Source organism: Vollenhovia emeryi, unplaced genomic scaffold (genome assembly GCF_000949405.1).
Source record: "Vollenhovia emeryi isolate VEMERY1.0 unplaced genomic scaffold, V.emery_V1.0 DF939155.1, whole genome shotgun sequence".
NCBI classification, from domain to species: Eukaryota; Metazoa; Arthropoda; class Insecta; order Hymenoptera; family Formicidae; genus Vollenhovia; species Vollenhovia emeryi.
In genome coordinates, this window is record NW_011967211.1 from 674,708 (window position 1) to 690,487 (window position 15,780).

Sequence of the window (15,780 nt, forward strand, 5' to 3'; positions counted from 1 at the left end):
GTCTCGTGTTTCAAATTTATAATGGTCCTGGTTTAACTCTATTTTAACTCTGCTTCTCTTTGGACTCTATCCGTCATCTTGAAGCGAGAAGTAGAAGAAAAATGATAGATGACGAAAGCCACGGATATCTTCCAATTCTTTTCCCCGGAAAGAAATGGCGCAGCTTCTCTGTCTTATCCTTCCTTTATTTTGTCCGTCTCTCGAAATCTTTTCACGGTGAACAACATTCGTACTCTTCGTCATCTTCGACCTTTGTTTCGATCTTGTTTCCGACAAGAGGAGAACAACTGATATATGTCTCTTCTAACTTTGCTCTTCACTGATCGATTTCTATTCCAATCATGGAATAGAATCAACTCCAATTTTTTTTAGACAGAATAAAGGAACCAAGTAAGTCTATAACATTCCTTTCTCTTCATTTCAATGAAAAAAAGTCGCGAGAGTAGATGACTTTTAAAAATTGTCTTCGCTACGCAGCTCTCTCTCCCTCTCATGGGATTCGCATTTAACTTCTACCTGCGTCGTAATATCGCGAAGGTCGCGGTGATTGCTTGGTGGATTCCTCGGTTATACATGTGCATATAAATAGCTCGCGAAAGCAAAAACAACCATCAGTGGACATTAGTTAATCAGATTTATCGGAAACGTTTCGGCTATTTATATCCGTGGAACAGGTATTTGTCCAACACCGTGTACGTGACGCAAAAACTTGCCCGTCTACGTGCCTTTCAGCACGAATCGGCAAATGGTAAATCGAAGTACGACGAAGTAGATATTAGGAGAGACCTTACCAATTCCGACGTTCTGACGACGTAGAATTTCGCTATACAACTCTACGCGACTACTAGAAATCGTAAAATGCCGTCGCCAAGTTTAAAGCAAGGAAAAAAAATCCGCGACTCGTTTAAATTTGCATATAATTGCGCGTATGACGCCGTGCACTCGCAACGTTTGTTTTGCGTGCCGCTATTTTCGGAGGAAGCTAAAACGCCGCCGGTCGAACGACACAAATCATTCCACTTGTTAGACGATTTATCTATAGGCGGGTGCCCGAAACCCGCCGTATCCAGAACTGACTAGTTGCTATTTGTGTAATAAGTCGTTGCGAGGTCGGAATTTACAATAAGATTTTCACCGGCTCTCGACACTTTCCGAAGATAATCGTTCGAGCGAGTCGAAACGATACATTGAAAGGTATAAGACTAAAAATCGCGATTTGCTTTTATTTTCTACCAGCAATCTCTTCGGTTAAGCGTACAATTGTGAAGTCCGCATTGACATACAGATTTCTTGCACGGGGACAAGCCTTAACTTTCTTTCTGCAAGCATTGCTAAATAATTCTTTCACCATCTTGTTAAAAAAAATGTCATTTTTATTATTATACGACAAGTATTGTTTATTCCAAACAAGTTATTTAATCTCTGTTCCATCTCCCTCTACTTATATCTCTAATCTAAATACGAATCTGTGTGCTGTTCCTACAAATTTGACATGTAAGAAACAGAAGATGGAAAAAAATAAAAATCTGGTGCAAAAGTGTCACAAACATGATACGATTTTTTTTACAAATTTAATAATGTAAGAAACAAGCGAACAAAAAATAACGTGAAAGATGTAGTCTTCGAGATAATAAATGAATGATGTCAATTACAGTGCTAGGACGCGATTTTTTCCGAGTCCCGCAATTTTTTGTATGCTGACGCTGTCGTTTGTTACCTTATGTTTTTAACGCGATTGATTAAATTTCTTGCACGTCATTGAAAATAAAAGTGGAAAGAGAATCGGTGCGAAAATTAAACTTACATTGCGTCCGTCGAGGCGTACGGGCTTCCGCCATTTTGCGTCGACAGGTTTGAGGGCGACAAGGATTCCAGAGGAATCTGCAACAGAAAGGGGAGGAAAGAAATTGAGAAACAAATTTCACTTTGTGCATTTTAATTTCAATATGTTGTTCTATTTACTGCAAAAGGATTCTGCGACAGCGAAACTTACATCGGAGAGGACGGTACAGTCGTAACTGGGCTGATATTTGTCCTGTTCGTGGGGAGGACGTCTCAATATCTTGTCACGGTCTTGCTTGTGCTTGCGGTCCGCTCCCTTTAATTTGAAGACTTTCACCTGACACGAGGCGGCGTGCAGACGTGGTCCTCCCGGCAATCGCGTCTCCACCTGAATTCGGAAGGGAACGCCCTTCTCTCCACCGTGCTTTTTCGGTGTAAATTCAGTGCTTATGCAATTGACCTATTCACAAATCGAAGAAACATATTTGTAACAGTCACTTTCTTATTTGTTATAAAGCTGATAAGTATATCAGAAGAAAAGAACATTTTATACTGAGCTCTTTCTCGTGAAATTCTACAATTGTTCAATTATACGAAAAATGTAGCTACGCAAAAATGAGAAATCAATCACATTTATCACAAATAAGTAAGAGAGAATCGGAAATGAAGAGATGCGAATTAGCGAAGATCAGCGTACTTTGATATAAACGCCGACTTCCTTCGTGGGATCCCACATGAACTCCACGCTGTTGTTGGACGGCGAAGGTTGACAGACATCCACCATTCCGTAACTGAGAGGAACGTCAACCTCCAGCAATCTCTCTCCGGGCCTAGCGCGTTGCCAGGCCAGCATCTGCTCCCGTTCTGTGTACTGCAACCGTCGCTCGTGGAAGCAAATGCGAATGGTCGACTGAAACAGAAAGGTCGGATGTCCCTACAGAGGCGTTGTAGCACCGTTTGGGCGACTCACATCTTTCGAACGTCGAGGACACGCCGTGAGCTCATGCCGACCGTCTTAACTCTGTATTCGTAAACGCGTGTTATCTACACGCCATCCCCAAGATGAGCCGATGAGAAAGAGTTAGAATTTTACCAGCGCAATTATCAGCAGAGTCAGTATTAACAGTGGGGTGTATCCGTATTATGAGATTCATAGCGTTTCAACGAGTTAGGCAATAATTATATCAGCGCTTGCAAAGAAAAGTTACGCTTTGATATTATTTCTTACATAATGCTCTAACGCAAAGTTTATAATTACTCTGATAACGTTGTCAACTACTTGAAATTTGCCGACTGAAAAGAATCTGCGGTCCACCGAGCGATCCGCACCAGCATGAGCCCGCTTGTCAACCTCGTCAGGGATTGTTAAAGCGTTTTTTAAGATGCCGCTACCCAAACATAAGAAGCGTCCAAATGAAGCGTTCTTCCGTATGTAAGAGCATGATCAGGTACCTTCAGAATCTTCCCGCGATAGGCAGACAAGTCGCCCAATTTTTTCAGCTTGATCTCATACGACTGCCCCTGGTTCAGATACGTCAGCGTCTCTTCATTAACCTTGGTGGCGATGCTGGTAGCGGCTGCTAAGACGTACTGAAAACTAAAGAGGAGCTTTGCGATATACACATGACTTCATCTTCATTTTTATTCATCCGAGAGAAAAATTAACAAATTAATGCAACTCCATTGTGTTACAAACAGAATATTTTGCCGAAATGAAACTTGTATATCGATTGAAATTTTAGCAGAAGAGCCTCGAAGTCTCGCTAGCTGCTCAAGTTGAAAACAGCACACGAGTAAAAAGTTACATCATTCTTAATATAACTTTGACAATACTAATACAATACTTTCTAATGTTCGTTGTTATTAATTAATTAATATTTAATAGCGCACCGGCAATCCTCGTTCAATTCGTTTCCCTGCTGGGAGGAAGAAACGTGGTTGGCCGCGGTCGAAGTCGGCGGGTACTCCTCGTTGGAGGAGTACAAGAGTTGATGGAGACTAGTTTGCCCATTGTTGTTGCTATCAGCCTCGACGGAGCCGACATTTCCATTGCTGGGCGGCACTGTATTGATCGCCCTTTGCGACACGTGATTTAAACTGAAATAATTCATAAGACACAAATATTTCAGACACGCCGGACTGTATCGATATCGCACGACGCCGGTCTTCGCGCGAGAAAAGCAGACCGAATGTCCCGCGGTTAATACCGAGCCACTCACTATAAGTTAAAGAAAAGTGACGGCGAGACGTTCAAATCCACGGGTGTTCTCATTCTGGTTTTCGGCATTCGGCAGAAATGTTCACACTCAATCCCACAGATATTAATGAGGCCTCAATAAACAATCGTCGAAGCTTGTTATTCACGCGTAGAGGTCCATCGTCTGGAACGTTACGTCAGCTTTTGCCGCGATTTCAACGTTGCACTCGCATGAATATAATTAGAAGTGAAAAGCCAGACCGAGCGTGTCTATTAGACGAGCGATCATTCGTCTAATCAACTATTCCCGATATTCAGCTCCCCGGGCTGCCTTCCGGATATATCTCCTATATCATCTACTTCACGCCGAGCGCGGAGAGCAACGGGATCACGAGCCGACCTCTCACGATTTCATCTTCTTCTCGTTACACATTGATATGATGATTCCACGCGATTCATACGCGAGCCCACGACGGCGCGGCGGTTCTCCCCGCTTTTCCGCTTATCGGATCATCAGTTTCAGATAACGAGCTCTAACTCGCGCAAAAATTTCTTACGTGAGTCATCGAATGAGGTAACAGTTTTGGAAAACGGGGGGGGGGGGGTTTCAAAAGGAAGCGAGAGTAGATACTCAGTGCAGAATTACTTCGTCGTTACATGTCGCAATTCCGTAAAGATCATCACCTGAGATTTAGAAGGTGAAAATTGGTATCTATGAAAACCATTTTTCTTTTCATTTTCATTCGTGCGATCGTACCACCGTACTCCGTCGGCTTATACCACAGCGTTTCTTTCGCGCGCACTGCGTTGTCCGTTGCACAAAAATTTGACCCCACTCGCGGGACCTCCCCGCCGAGTCTTTACATCAAAGTCACACGCGGGAGATGAGATACCGATCCGCGATTCACGTTTAAAGATCGGCGCGGCCGACTCCGGGCTTTACGGAGCAAAACGCGCGCCGTTCCGATAAACACGCGCATAAGAAGTCTGACCCGAACGCGAGCGACTTACTCTCGATAGCCGCGAACTGGCGTAACGATATAGTCGCGGCCTTATCTGCGGCCCGTGTCTTTGCGGGGGAGCCGCGCGTGGCAAATTCCGCTCGGAATACTTTTTACCCCCGTCACCCCTGACTGGCCCCGCGGCAGAGAGATAGACGTCGTCGTCTTTGTGTTGCAGTCGTAATCGTAGCACTGCCAGTTACTGTCATCGACTGTCACCGCACGCTTCTATCATTCGACATAAATAAACGGACGGTGTTAAATCTAAATGGTCCAGTTTGCAAAATTAGAAGAGGAAAACGAGAAGTTGCGCGTAAACGCAGTTGAAGTTTGCGACTCTCCGCGTTTTTACGTTTATTTTCTTTAATTGTCGATCAGTGAGTTTTCGCGTGGTAGTGTCGTTCACAAAAAAATTGTTCTGAATCAGTGCTGACTTACTTGGGGTTGCTATGCTGATTCTCAGGCGATGGCGCCTCCTGCTTGAAGACTGTTAACGATGGCAGAGTGAGGAGGGCTTCGCTGGAAGAAGAAGTTTTTGTCATTTCGGAAATCTTAGTGTGCCCGAAATTATTTCAATTTTCAAAACATTTATTTGATCATCTTCGAAATGTTCACGACTGCCTTTCTCAATCTTCAACCCTTTTCTTAAGTCAATCTTTAAACATTTTTATTGTCAATTTCTTTATAGACTTCCCTGTTTATATCATCCTTCCAAGTTTATAATACATTATTTTATTCCATTAAAACAGTATTCAGTGCAAAATAACACGTAATTTAATGTTGTCACTTATCGTTTTATAATAACAAACCTGTCGATAGGTAACTCGCGATTTTTCCTTATCGGACATCGTTGACGTAAAATGATGGTCACGCCATACTATAAAGATTAGGAATTAACGTCAGCTGATCTCGCAATGCATTAAATATATGGACACACGCGCAATAAGAAGAATTTGAGAACCACTACGATAATACTGTGCGAGTCAGTAAGGTCAGCGCGAACCGGAATAAACTAGTTCAGTGTGCAACGGACTTAATCGGTGTGAAATAATACCGATACCGAGTTAAAAATACTACCGAAATTTATTTATGATTCTCGGAGATATTTACATAGCTGAAGTAAAAAGTGGCTCATCAGATCAATTGCACACGTTTGTTGGAATTTACGAATAAATTCTTCTAGCTATAATCTTCACATGTCCGATACTCCTTAATCGCGAATAAAAAAACATCTCTTTTTAACGAACACAATTAAATCAAGTTTCGTTAAATTATTCACCCAAGTTTTATATACTGGTGCATAGCTTTAGTTGTGATTAAAGTGATCACCTTATTTAGAAAAATCGATCTTGAATGAAAATGTCAGAATATTCATAGGAATCACTGGCACTTGCAATTTTAAAGAATGATATTAAAGTACGAGAGTTTATCACAATTTTTACAGACAGTTATCAAAAGATAATAAAAGTGACTTGGACTATAAGTTACATTCAGATAATTTTATATTCTGCTCTCATACAGCAATATGTATAACGATATATTGTGGCAATTACATCAACATTTACAAAAAATAACTTGTAATTAGACGCGGACATGTAGACACACGTGTATCGCGAAAGTTAAAACACAAATTAAAACAGAGAGAATGGACGGAACAGCTGTTGGAGAAAACAAAACTCACGAACGATTTCGGTGCAAATCTTATCGAAATAATAAGACATTCCACGAAGCGGTCCGGCGATTCGCAGTGCATATTACAAAGAACAGCATCCATAGTAACAGGCGAGAAATTAATTATACAGAAGTTTAAACATTTACGTTTTAAAGGAATAAAGTTTATTACGGAGCCTTATGAATTTTATTAATTTGAATTTTAATTTACTTATTGTTAGATATCGTTACTTTCTTTTAAGCCTTCTTTATTTCCTACTAGTAGCTTCGAATAATGAAGCGACTAGTATCGTTGCTAACAATTCGTTTAACGATTTGACTAGCAATGTGACAAATCCCGCAACGATTGCAGATATAAATTGCGGCTCAAAACTCTTAGGAGAGCTATACCTTGCCACCAAGAATAAACCAGTTATAAGTACACCTACAAACTGGTACGCTAGCCGGTTCCTTACCGGTTCAATCCACGCGAAACGTACTCGACGCGCGTCTTCATTCATGGACAGATATGCGCCTCCTTTTTTACCTCACACGTCGTAACTCCGTCGCTTTTACGTGCACGTGCACGATCAGCTGATGCGATAAACGACCAAGTCGATAATCCGTGCAATCAAGATTTTTTCACACGCCGGAATTTTCTTTTCGTAACGAAAAAGTTTTTTCTGGCTGCACAAAATTGCATTTAGTTAAATGGTCGACGTAACCGCGGCAAAAAGTACAAAAAAATTTTAATTAATCGCAAATTATTATAACACCGTGTTAAAAAAGTGAAATAATTTTATAAAATATGCATAAGTGGTCTAGTTAAATTTTCTCGTTTATTTACTTGAACAATGAGGCTCACACATGCGTATGGACTTTCAACGACCTTCGTAACGTAAATTTACGATATGTATATACATTATCAAGATAAGGTATGTGCGTAACCATTTTAGTCGTGCGTCAAAAACTGTCCATATATGTCAATGTAATATCGATTATAACAATTGCAATTTTGAAGTTTTACGAATTAAATCATCCAAGATAAAATGTAATGATTTATTTGTAGTATGAAATTGCGCACGAAGGTCTTATCGAAATATACATATATTTCTAAATATAAATTTTTAATTATACACCGTAACATGTTTTTTTTTGCAAAAACGCAAACACGAGAGAAATTTTACGAGCTTCTCCGATCCAGCTCCTTTTTCGTTCACGTTCGATACTTGCGTACACTCGTGCACGTGCGTCGAAAGTGCTGCACTAATATTCGTGGCCCGTGGCTGCCGACCGGTTTGATTTTCTCGTGTCGTCGATGCGACGCAATGCCAAGAACTGTGGCCAGTTTTAACCGGATTTCTAGATCGACTCGCTGCCGCTTCGTATACGTTTCAATTTTGTTCGAGGCAGAAGCCTGCGATACCGACCATAAGTTCAATATTCGCGCTCTATCGACGGACCAAACCTCGATGATTATATTATCGAATCCCCGCAAAATTTAATTTAATAAAATTCATTTTTTATCAGTACGTTAAGTTTTAATTAAATTTTCCTTAGTGCAAATGTTACTAAAATAGAACGCCACTCCACTTAGCAATGTATCGAAAAAAGTCGAATGTACTTTGCTATGAAATATTTCCAGGATATCGTTTACCTCATGTTAGTGTAAGAGGCGACAGCCGTTGCGAGATCAGATGCCGCCAGAGCCGACAACGAGCCATCAAAATCAGCGGCAAGGTGCTCCGCGAGTTCCTCCACTTGCGTGGACCAACCTTGGCCAGAGCCATTGCTTCCGATGGATCCTGAAACATAAAAAAAAGAAGTCCCTTTCAAATCTGATTTTTCTAAGACGTTCGTTTTCCTTTCGTTCCTCTTTAGCGTCACATTAACGTCGTACAATAAAGTATAAATTCGCTAGAAAATTTTTACAATTATGATTCTTATTTTTCACCTATTTACTTTTATCTATTCAATTCTTAATTCACATCTATTTACGTAATATCTACAACGGGACGTTGCTTTCATTTTTTTTTATGAGAACAGTAGTATCCCAGATAGCACACATAGTTCTATGAATGTTCTTCTGGAGTACAAATGTTCTATAAATATACATAGATTATTACAATTAGAAATCGTATATTCATAACAAAGAAGAACGTTTTTAGAATATTCATCGACTTTATGTATTGCACATTGTTTATTGTGTAATACATTTATCTTACGCAAAAGACAGTGAAACCTGCGATCATACCATACATAACACGCTATATTCGATAGATTATTCTATTATTCTATTCACATTCGAAAAAGATTTATAGTACATAGTGCCAGTCGGACGTTCCACGAACATGAGGTAATAAGTGTCTTGTGCTATCTGGGATAGATCGTGCTTTCCTCGCTGGAAAAAGAAAAGAGTTTGCACGAAAATGTCTAGTGTATGATTCAACTTTTTTCATTTACGTATTTTTTAAAATATATTTTAATGAAGAAATATATAAAGCTGTATTCCCTGATTAAAATACTAGATAGAATGCGATCAGATTACGTTAGATTACATGCAATTGCAATGTAAATTAATAAGACTCTTATTTATTTACATTAAAGTTGCATGTAATCTAATGCAATCTAATCGTACTCTATTATTCTAAATAGGATTGTGCGCGAAATATAATAAAAAATATATAATTAAACACACAAATTATTATATGGTGATCTATTCTACTATTCTTCGCTTCGGCATCTTCATCGCGTTTTCTTTTCGAAGGCTGTGCGCAGCTATTAACTGAAATAATCAACACGCAGCGTAAAACTCTTCTCGTATACGGCGTCGTACCGCTTTGAGCGCCGTTGTAACCGACGTGAAGCTGATGATGCATCGTGCTCGGCCTATCTTTTGTCTCCTGGATGGCGTGACGGCGCCGACTCTTGGTGGCGATAGGGGGATAACGTCGACTTTGCAGCAGCGACACCCTGGATCTGTCGATCTCACACCACTTCATCCTATTTTGGCCGCGGCGAAGATCGCACCCGTGCAGAAACACACCACCAAAACTACGTGCGTGCACCTTCACAAAGTGCCGCCAGTATGGCGAGCTGGTATCGAGGTCCTCTCTTTCTCTCTCTCTCTCTTTCTATCTCGCTCCCCCTTTCCTCCACCAATCTGCGTGATACATTGCGTGCGTATATGTACACGAGTTATCAGTCGCGGATGACCACGTGGGCGAAAAGGCGTCGGACGTAAGAAGACAGAACGCAGAAGTTCGCCGATCAGTCTTGAGGAGTTCTCCAAAGCAACGTCACTTGAATCGCATATCGCGTCATCGCTGAGTCTTGACCGTTAATCGACAATGACAATATTGAACGTGAATATTGCCTCGGACAATTTCGAGCATCCCTCGGTAGTCGCCGATTTGCCAAGTAGTTGAAATTTTGCGTAAGCAAAATTTTACGGTGATTATTAGGTTGTTCGCATCGAGAGTTACGTCGCATTGTGCTTTATCATGTCTGTATATAAATGTAATTATTATTTTAATATTTAATTTGACATTTTTTTAATGCTGTCACAAAAACAGTAATCTGGTGCGATTGGTGGATGCTGGAATTCTATTTATGGAGAAATAGTGGATTTATCACAGAGGAAAGTTTAATCTTTAAAAATTTGAGGTATAGCAAACAAATATCTTTTCATTGAGAGAAGCTCCACAATACCAAGCATCGAAATGGAACTCGTGGCTACGACAGTGTCCGAGAGGCCGTTTGGTCACGACCTTTAAGAAGATATGTCTACGGTTACACGATAATGACGATCGGCTTGAGGCCACTGCACATTTGAGGCAACATATTCTTTACATTCTGCACAAATATATCTCGCGCGGTAGATGAAATTTGACACCGTCGAAATTCAATTCTTTAAAAAAAAATTTTTATCAAGATTGTAAATTGCTTTATACTTTTATCTCATTGTCACTGTATAATTTTAAAAGAAATTATGAATTCTTACAGTAACTTCATATTAGATATAACATGCTAGGAAATTTGCTAATCTGTGGAAATTGCAAGGAAGTAAAAATTATGCTTTGGATTTCATTGATAGGTACTTGTATAAACTAGAATCAAATAATCTCTTGTGTATTAAATGGTGTACAGTAACATTTATGAAAGAAATTAAGAATAAATAAGAAATACCAACCGTCTCTTCTGATATGTTTCTTTTCAAGTTCCGTGATGTGTTGCAACGGTTCCGTGGAACGGCGCTTCAGATTGTTCTGCTCGCAATTCGGGGATGATCCGGAAGGCGAGAGCTGCGGCGAGCCGTCATCCAAATGTATCCGATCACCGCCTGTCGGCGAATTTTTCGGCGAGTTGTTCTTATCTTGCCATAAAGAATTTTGTGGGCTGTGATATCCTATTGCAGTCTGCAACATTGACATTTTGCAATTACTACTCTCAAAATATCATCATTTGAAGTGAATCTGCAGCTAATGGAAATTTATCTTTTCCAGAAGATCAAGCCTTTGCTTTAAAAAAAAATGTCAAGATTGATAGAAAAGTTGAACGAGTATAAACGAGAAGAGATTGGAAATAAAAAAAGTTTGTTGATGCTACATAAAATACTGTTATCGTTTTAAATGTTCTTATGGTCTATATGGTCTAATAAATGTATAATTTATTAGAATAAATCTGACAAAAGAGCGAGAAATAGTTCCACGCACCTGTTGAGGAGCGGATGCAATGTCACACCTGTTTGGACGGACCGGCGATAATTGCTCGTATGACGGAGATGTGTTGGAGAACCACATCGCTCCGTGTAGGGTTTCCGCACCGCCGTCCATCATGAGTTGCAGCTCCATTCAACAGCTTCTTAGAGCACACGCGATCGAATTAATTACCGTCTACAATCTATGTACTGCGACACTAACGGGTTTGCCTGCGGCGATTTCCGGACAAGACGAATATCTATATGCTAATCTTTTAGATCTCAGATCTACGAAGAGTATCAATCTTCGATCGTCCTTAAAGAGACTCCAGCGAGCGCCAAACGATGCTTCTCTTCAAGGATGAGAAGACGAGGACGACTTGTTGACTTATGAGTTACAACTTTACTATTTTATATGCTATACGTATATACGTATATACATATATACATATATATATGCAAAAATAAATTTCGTAGCTATATTCCTCGACGATTCTGTAAGAGGCGACGAGTCCACGCTGATCTCAAATCACAGATCGATTATCTTCGTCTCCGGTCGTTTCCTAATCGCGAGATACATTCATTCCACCGCGTGTGCCTTTCGTGCCTGCTGCAGATCGTCCACCCTGTGGGTGCCCCTCGGTCCAGATCTTCGATGTGCCCGGAAATACACGGTGCATCACCCGACCGGTGATTCTCAGGGCCGAGTACGCGTGCTGATCCTTGCCCTCTCTTAGAACATTACGAAGAAGCTGTTGTACAGTTTCTTGATGCCAGTGGTCTCGCGCTGCCGGTGTGTTTCCAAGAGTGCGCAGCCTCGCGACTTCAGTGACAAAAAACGCGAAAAGACGACGAACGCGTCCTCGAATACCATCGCCACGTCTTGGCTGCAACGCATCTTGTTCCTAGTTGTGCCGAAGCTCTGCTGCCGTTTCGGCGGAGAACCTTCTCCTGCGAATAACAGGACGATTAATTTTGAAATAAGACAGACATTCGGTTTACATGCTCATTATTTCGCATTTGATAACTGAAATTATTTACCGAGATAGCATTTTCTGTTATGTCCTGTTTACTAAAATTTTAACAGTGTTTATTTAATAGTATATTGACTGCTGTGAGTAAAAAATGATAACGATATTATGATGCAATAAGTAAGTACAATTCTTGTATCAAATTTATACAATAATTTAATATATTTAGTATCCTTTACCAAAAATGTGAATTATATTAAAAATTATAATTTTAAAGCATATATCTAAATAAAATAATAGCTTTGATAAATGTTAAAAGAAAATTCCCTCTGTGTGCAAACCAAAAAATGTTTTGTATAAAAATTGCGAAAGCGTGATATTTTTAAAAATATGTCATCCTTTAGATCATTTCTTAAAATAATCATAACGTCTTAACGTCGCAAATGAGGATTTAATGTATAATTCATCGTACAATATAATCTACATTGATTAGTCACTTGATGGATCGATGTTCGCGTTTATTAAACATTAATAATGTTTTAAGTAATAAAAGTCCGCAGCCATTTCTCAGAATAGTAGTTTGCCGCTGCTTGATTAATTGAAGCTATAACTGACGCGAAAGCATGAAGCGGTTCCGCGATAATCGATATTTTTTGTATAATAACCTTTAATTATTTCATGCTGCTAGAAGTTAATAGATAACTTACGATGTTTCATAATCACAATTGAATTCCCTTTTACGCAACAAAGCAATTTTTACCTATCTAAAATGATGATAATATTCTTGGTTTATTGTATGTATATAATTGCAAAATTTCTCTAATCATAAATTACAAAATTTTAAATAAATTATAAAGTTCTCTATATACAAAGGTGAATATGATCTTTAATATTATAATTTGCAAACCTTCTACACGTTTTAACAATCGATGTCTTTTTCCTGGTGTCTCCTCCACCTCGCGTAAGAACCACTCGAGAAAGGTCTTGTCTTCGTAACGAAGAACGGAAGGTGAGAACGTCAATTCCGTAGGTCCAAAAACATTCCCGACGTAGGCAGGTATCCGTGTGACACACCGTAATTATCTTATCAAGATCATGCGTCTGTGGAAGATCAACTCGAAACGCCGATGTTTCGAAACTTTTTACGCCTCCTCGGATCCGAGCAGCTGTACTGCTGTTAATTCCCAAAATTTCATTCAAAGAAACGACGACGGAGACAAGAGTAATTCTTGCCTGAAAGGGGGTTCCTTACTTCTCGTACAAACTCGAGAGATTCCAACTGGCGAGTATCCCGAAATGTCTGGGTAGGCACGACGTTTCAATTGCTTTCTAACGACTATGGCTCACACACTGGATAGTGTCTTGGGTATCGGAGGCCTTCTGACCGTTATCACCACATTTTCATGATCCTTCGCTCCATGGTGCCGTCTAAAAAAAGAACCCGATCCAGGAAAAGGTAAACGGGGCCTCTCGTGGATGACGTCAATGGAAGTTCGAGTTTCGTCCACCACGTTTGTCACAATCTTCTCGGTTAGACGAGAGGCGCGATCTGACCCTTTCCAAGAAAAATCTGCAAGGCGAAGGCTCTCCCGGCGGGACCAAAGGGATATAACCCTCTCCACGATATCCGCGTCTCGTCTCTCTTTCAGTATTGTATTCCTGCCGTTACTGCGTAAAGAGACACTACCAGAGTCTTTCGAAAAGTAGCAGCCAGTAAATGTGGGCCATTCAGTCGTCGAGAGTCTCGAATGTGGTCACGATATCTCCTGGCGTAATCTCTAAGGCGATGTCGAAAAACTTATAATCCTCTCGCGTGAGTATTCCGTTGCTTTAAGATTTATTCACTACTGACGTAGATGATTTCTTGATCTCACTGCTCCGGCTCTGTTAAATGTTTTCCTCTTCGTTCTACTCAACTAAGCTGTTTAATGTGCTCTTCACTAAAAATCCATAGACGGTTAATCCTTCATCCCTTGTTAAGCTTTGTTAAGATGCAGAGTTCAGGAACTTGTTCAAGAAAAGAAGTCCGGCTGGCAAGACGGTGGTCGATAGATTGTCTAACGGTCCCGACACCAACTCTGGAATGTCCACGGGTGATCCAATCCAATCGTGCTTCAAGGAATTAACAGCTTGGCCAATAGGCTCCACTCTCGAGGGTCGACTCTCAATTGGAACCACTCAGTGCTGATCAACGAGACGCGTTTCCTTTATCCTCTAGCGTTGTCTCGTGCTGATCACGTCGTCTTGCAAATTCGCGATTTGTCACCTGAAGATCTTAATCCATCGGAAACCCTCGTTGCGTTGTAGATGAATTAAATATCTGATTTATCGTCCGCAGCTTTGCGCTCGCCGTGATAGCTGGTCAATTTATCTCAGAGATATTCAGCCTCCAACTTATCTTCTTGTTACCGAGACCCGAGGGGAACAACTCCAAGTAACTTATTTGTATTAGTTATCAAGTTAAGACGTCACAACAGTGATGACCGAAGACTGCCACTTATCTTACAGTCTTAATGTTATTGCAGGAGGAATGCGCTGTTGTATGAGTTACGTGTCTCGTTGTCGAAAAAAACTGAAAATTCCCACAGCTATTTACGGATATTGCTCTAAGACGAAACTGTTCGGCGACGCGACAACAAGGCCAGCCGCGATAGTTTGCAAATTGACGTAGTTTGCGACTGGCAGCCGACGATCACGACTGCCAGAGTCGTCCCGACAGACACGTCGTAAGAGCGACGAGCCTGTTTGCCACGCGGATTAATTTAACGTTTTAAAACGTTATCTCTGATATCGTGGCTTTTCGCACGGCACGACCTCGAAAGCTCCTCCTTCTGCGCGCCTCGTCTGGAGGAAGGCGATTTCGCTTCTCCGGCCTCTTTTGTTCCGCGCTCGTTTCTGCCGATCGCCTCTCAACGTCACGGTGCGGTGCCGATGTGTCTGTCAGCGCTGCCACGTGCCGGCTGTTCAAAGAATACCTCCCGAGGACGTTACTTCTCGATCGGAGCTTCTGCCCGAACGCGCTCTGTTTGCCGAAGGAATCTAGCGCTGTTTGCCGTACGCCTTCTATCTTTCTCAATTTTACGCGAAATTTTCCTGCTCGTACGTTTTCTTCGACGAGGCTTGCTGCACTGACTTGACGAAGGAAGTCTGAAACAATAAAAGTGACAGCGGTGTTCATGACCTCACCATTGACAGTGAAACGAACTTGAATAAGGAGATTACATGAGTATTCAGTTTTTTTTTTATTATCTCTGGCGTACACGACGCGTGTTACATATTAAATTATAATATAATATAATACGTTGGCTTTCAGGCTTTCGCGGCTGTTGTCTTCTTTAGTCTTCATGGCTTCCGGATGGTTGCCGCGTCCGTTTGCAGTGTGGTGCCGACGTTTCGCAGGCGTTGCAGTCTGCTTCATCAGGGCTGGGAGACTCTGATACAGTATCAGAGTCTCCCAGCCCTGATGAAGCAGACTGCAAC

General features: G+C 41.0%; 1 protein-coding gene and 1 long non-coding RNA gene across 6 annotated transcripts in view; one reads left to right on the plus strand and one right to left on the minus strand.

The window, feature by feature from the left end:
- The window catches only part of LOC105565076 (transcription factor CP2-like protein 1), a 32,155-nt gene that overhangs the window by 8,551 nt on the left and 7,824 nt on the right, over window positions 1-15,780 (minus strand). The window contains exons 2-11 of one of the 5 annotated variants that reach the window (XM_012017934.1): window positions 13,208-15,447; window positions 11,346-12,280; window positions 10,823-11,048; window positions 8,288-8,435; window positions 5,419-5,499; window positions 3,673-3,879; window positions 3,235-3,379; window positions 2,480-2,692; window positions 1,994-2,242; window positions 1,805-1,881 (exon numbers count right to left, since the gene is read on the minus strand). In XM_012017934.1, coding sequence (XP_011873324.1) covers window positions 1,805-1,881; window positions 1,994-2,242; window positions 2,480-2,692; window positions 3,235-3,379; window positions 3,673-3,879; window positions 5,419-5,499; window positions 8,288-8,435; window positions 10,823-11,048; window positions 11,346-11,483 — 1,484 coding nt within the window. In that variant the 5' untranslated portion in view covers window positions 11,484-12,280; window positions 13,208-15,447. Of the gene's footprint in view, window positions 1-1,804; window positions 1,882-1,993; window positions 2,243-2,479; window positions 2,717-3,234; window positions 3,380-3,672; window positions 3,880-5,418; window positions 5,500-5,789; window positions 5,858-7,106; window positions 8,266-8,287; window positions 8,436-9,466; window positions 9,717-10,822; window positions 11,049-11,345; window positions 12,281-13,207; window positions 15,448-15,780 lie in introns of those variants that run through there. The other 4 variants (XM_012017933.1, XM_012017937.1, XM_012017935.1 and 1 more) reach the window with 4 other exon arrangements.
- Window positions 9,883-10,934, plus strand: LOC105565075. The gene is made up of 3 exons (XR_001009172.1): window positions 9,883-10,466; window positions 10,636-10,726; window positions 10,851-10,934. It is a non-coding gene; the product is annotated as an uncharacterized LOC105565075 (long non-coding RNA).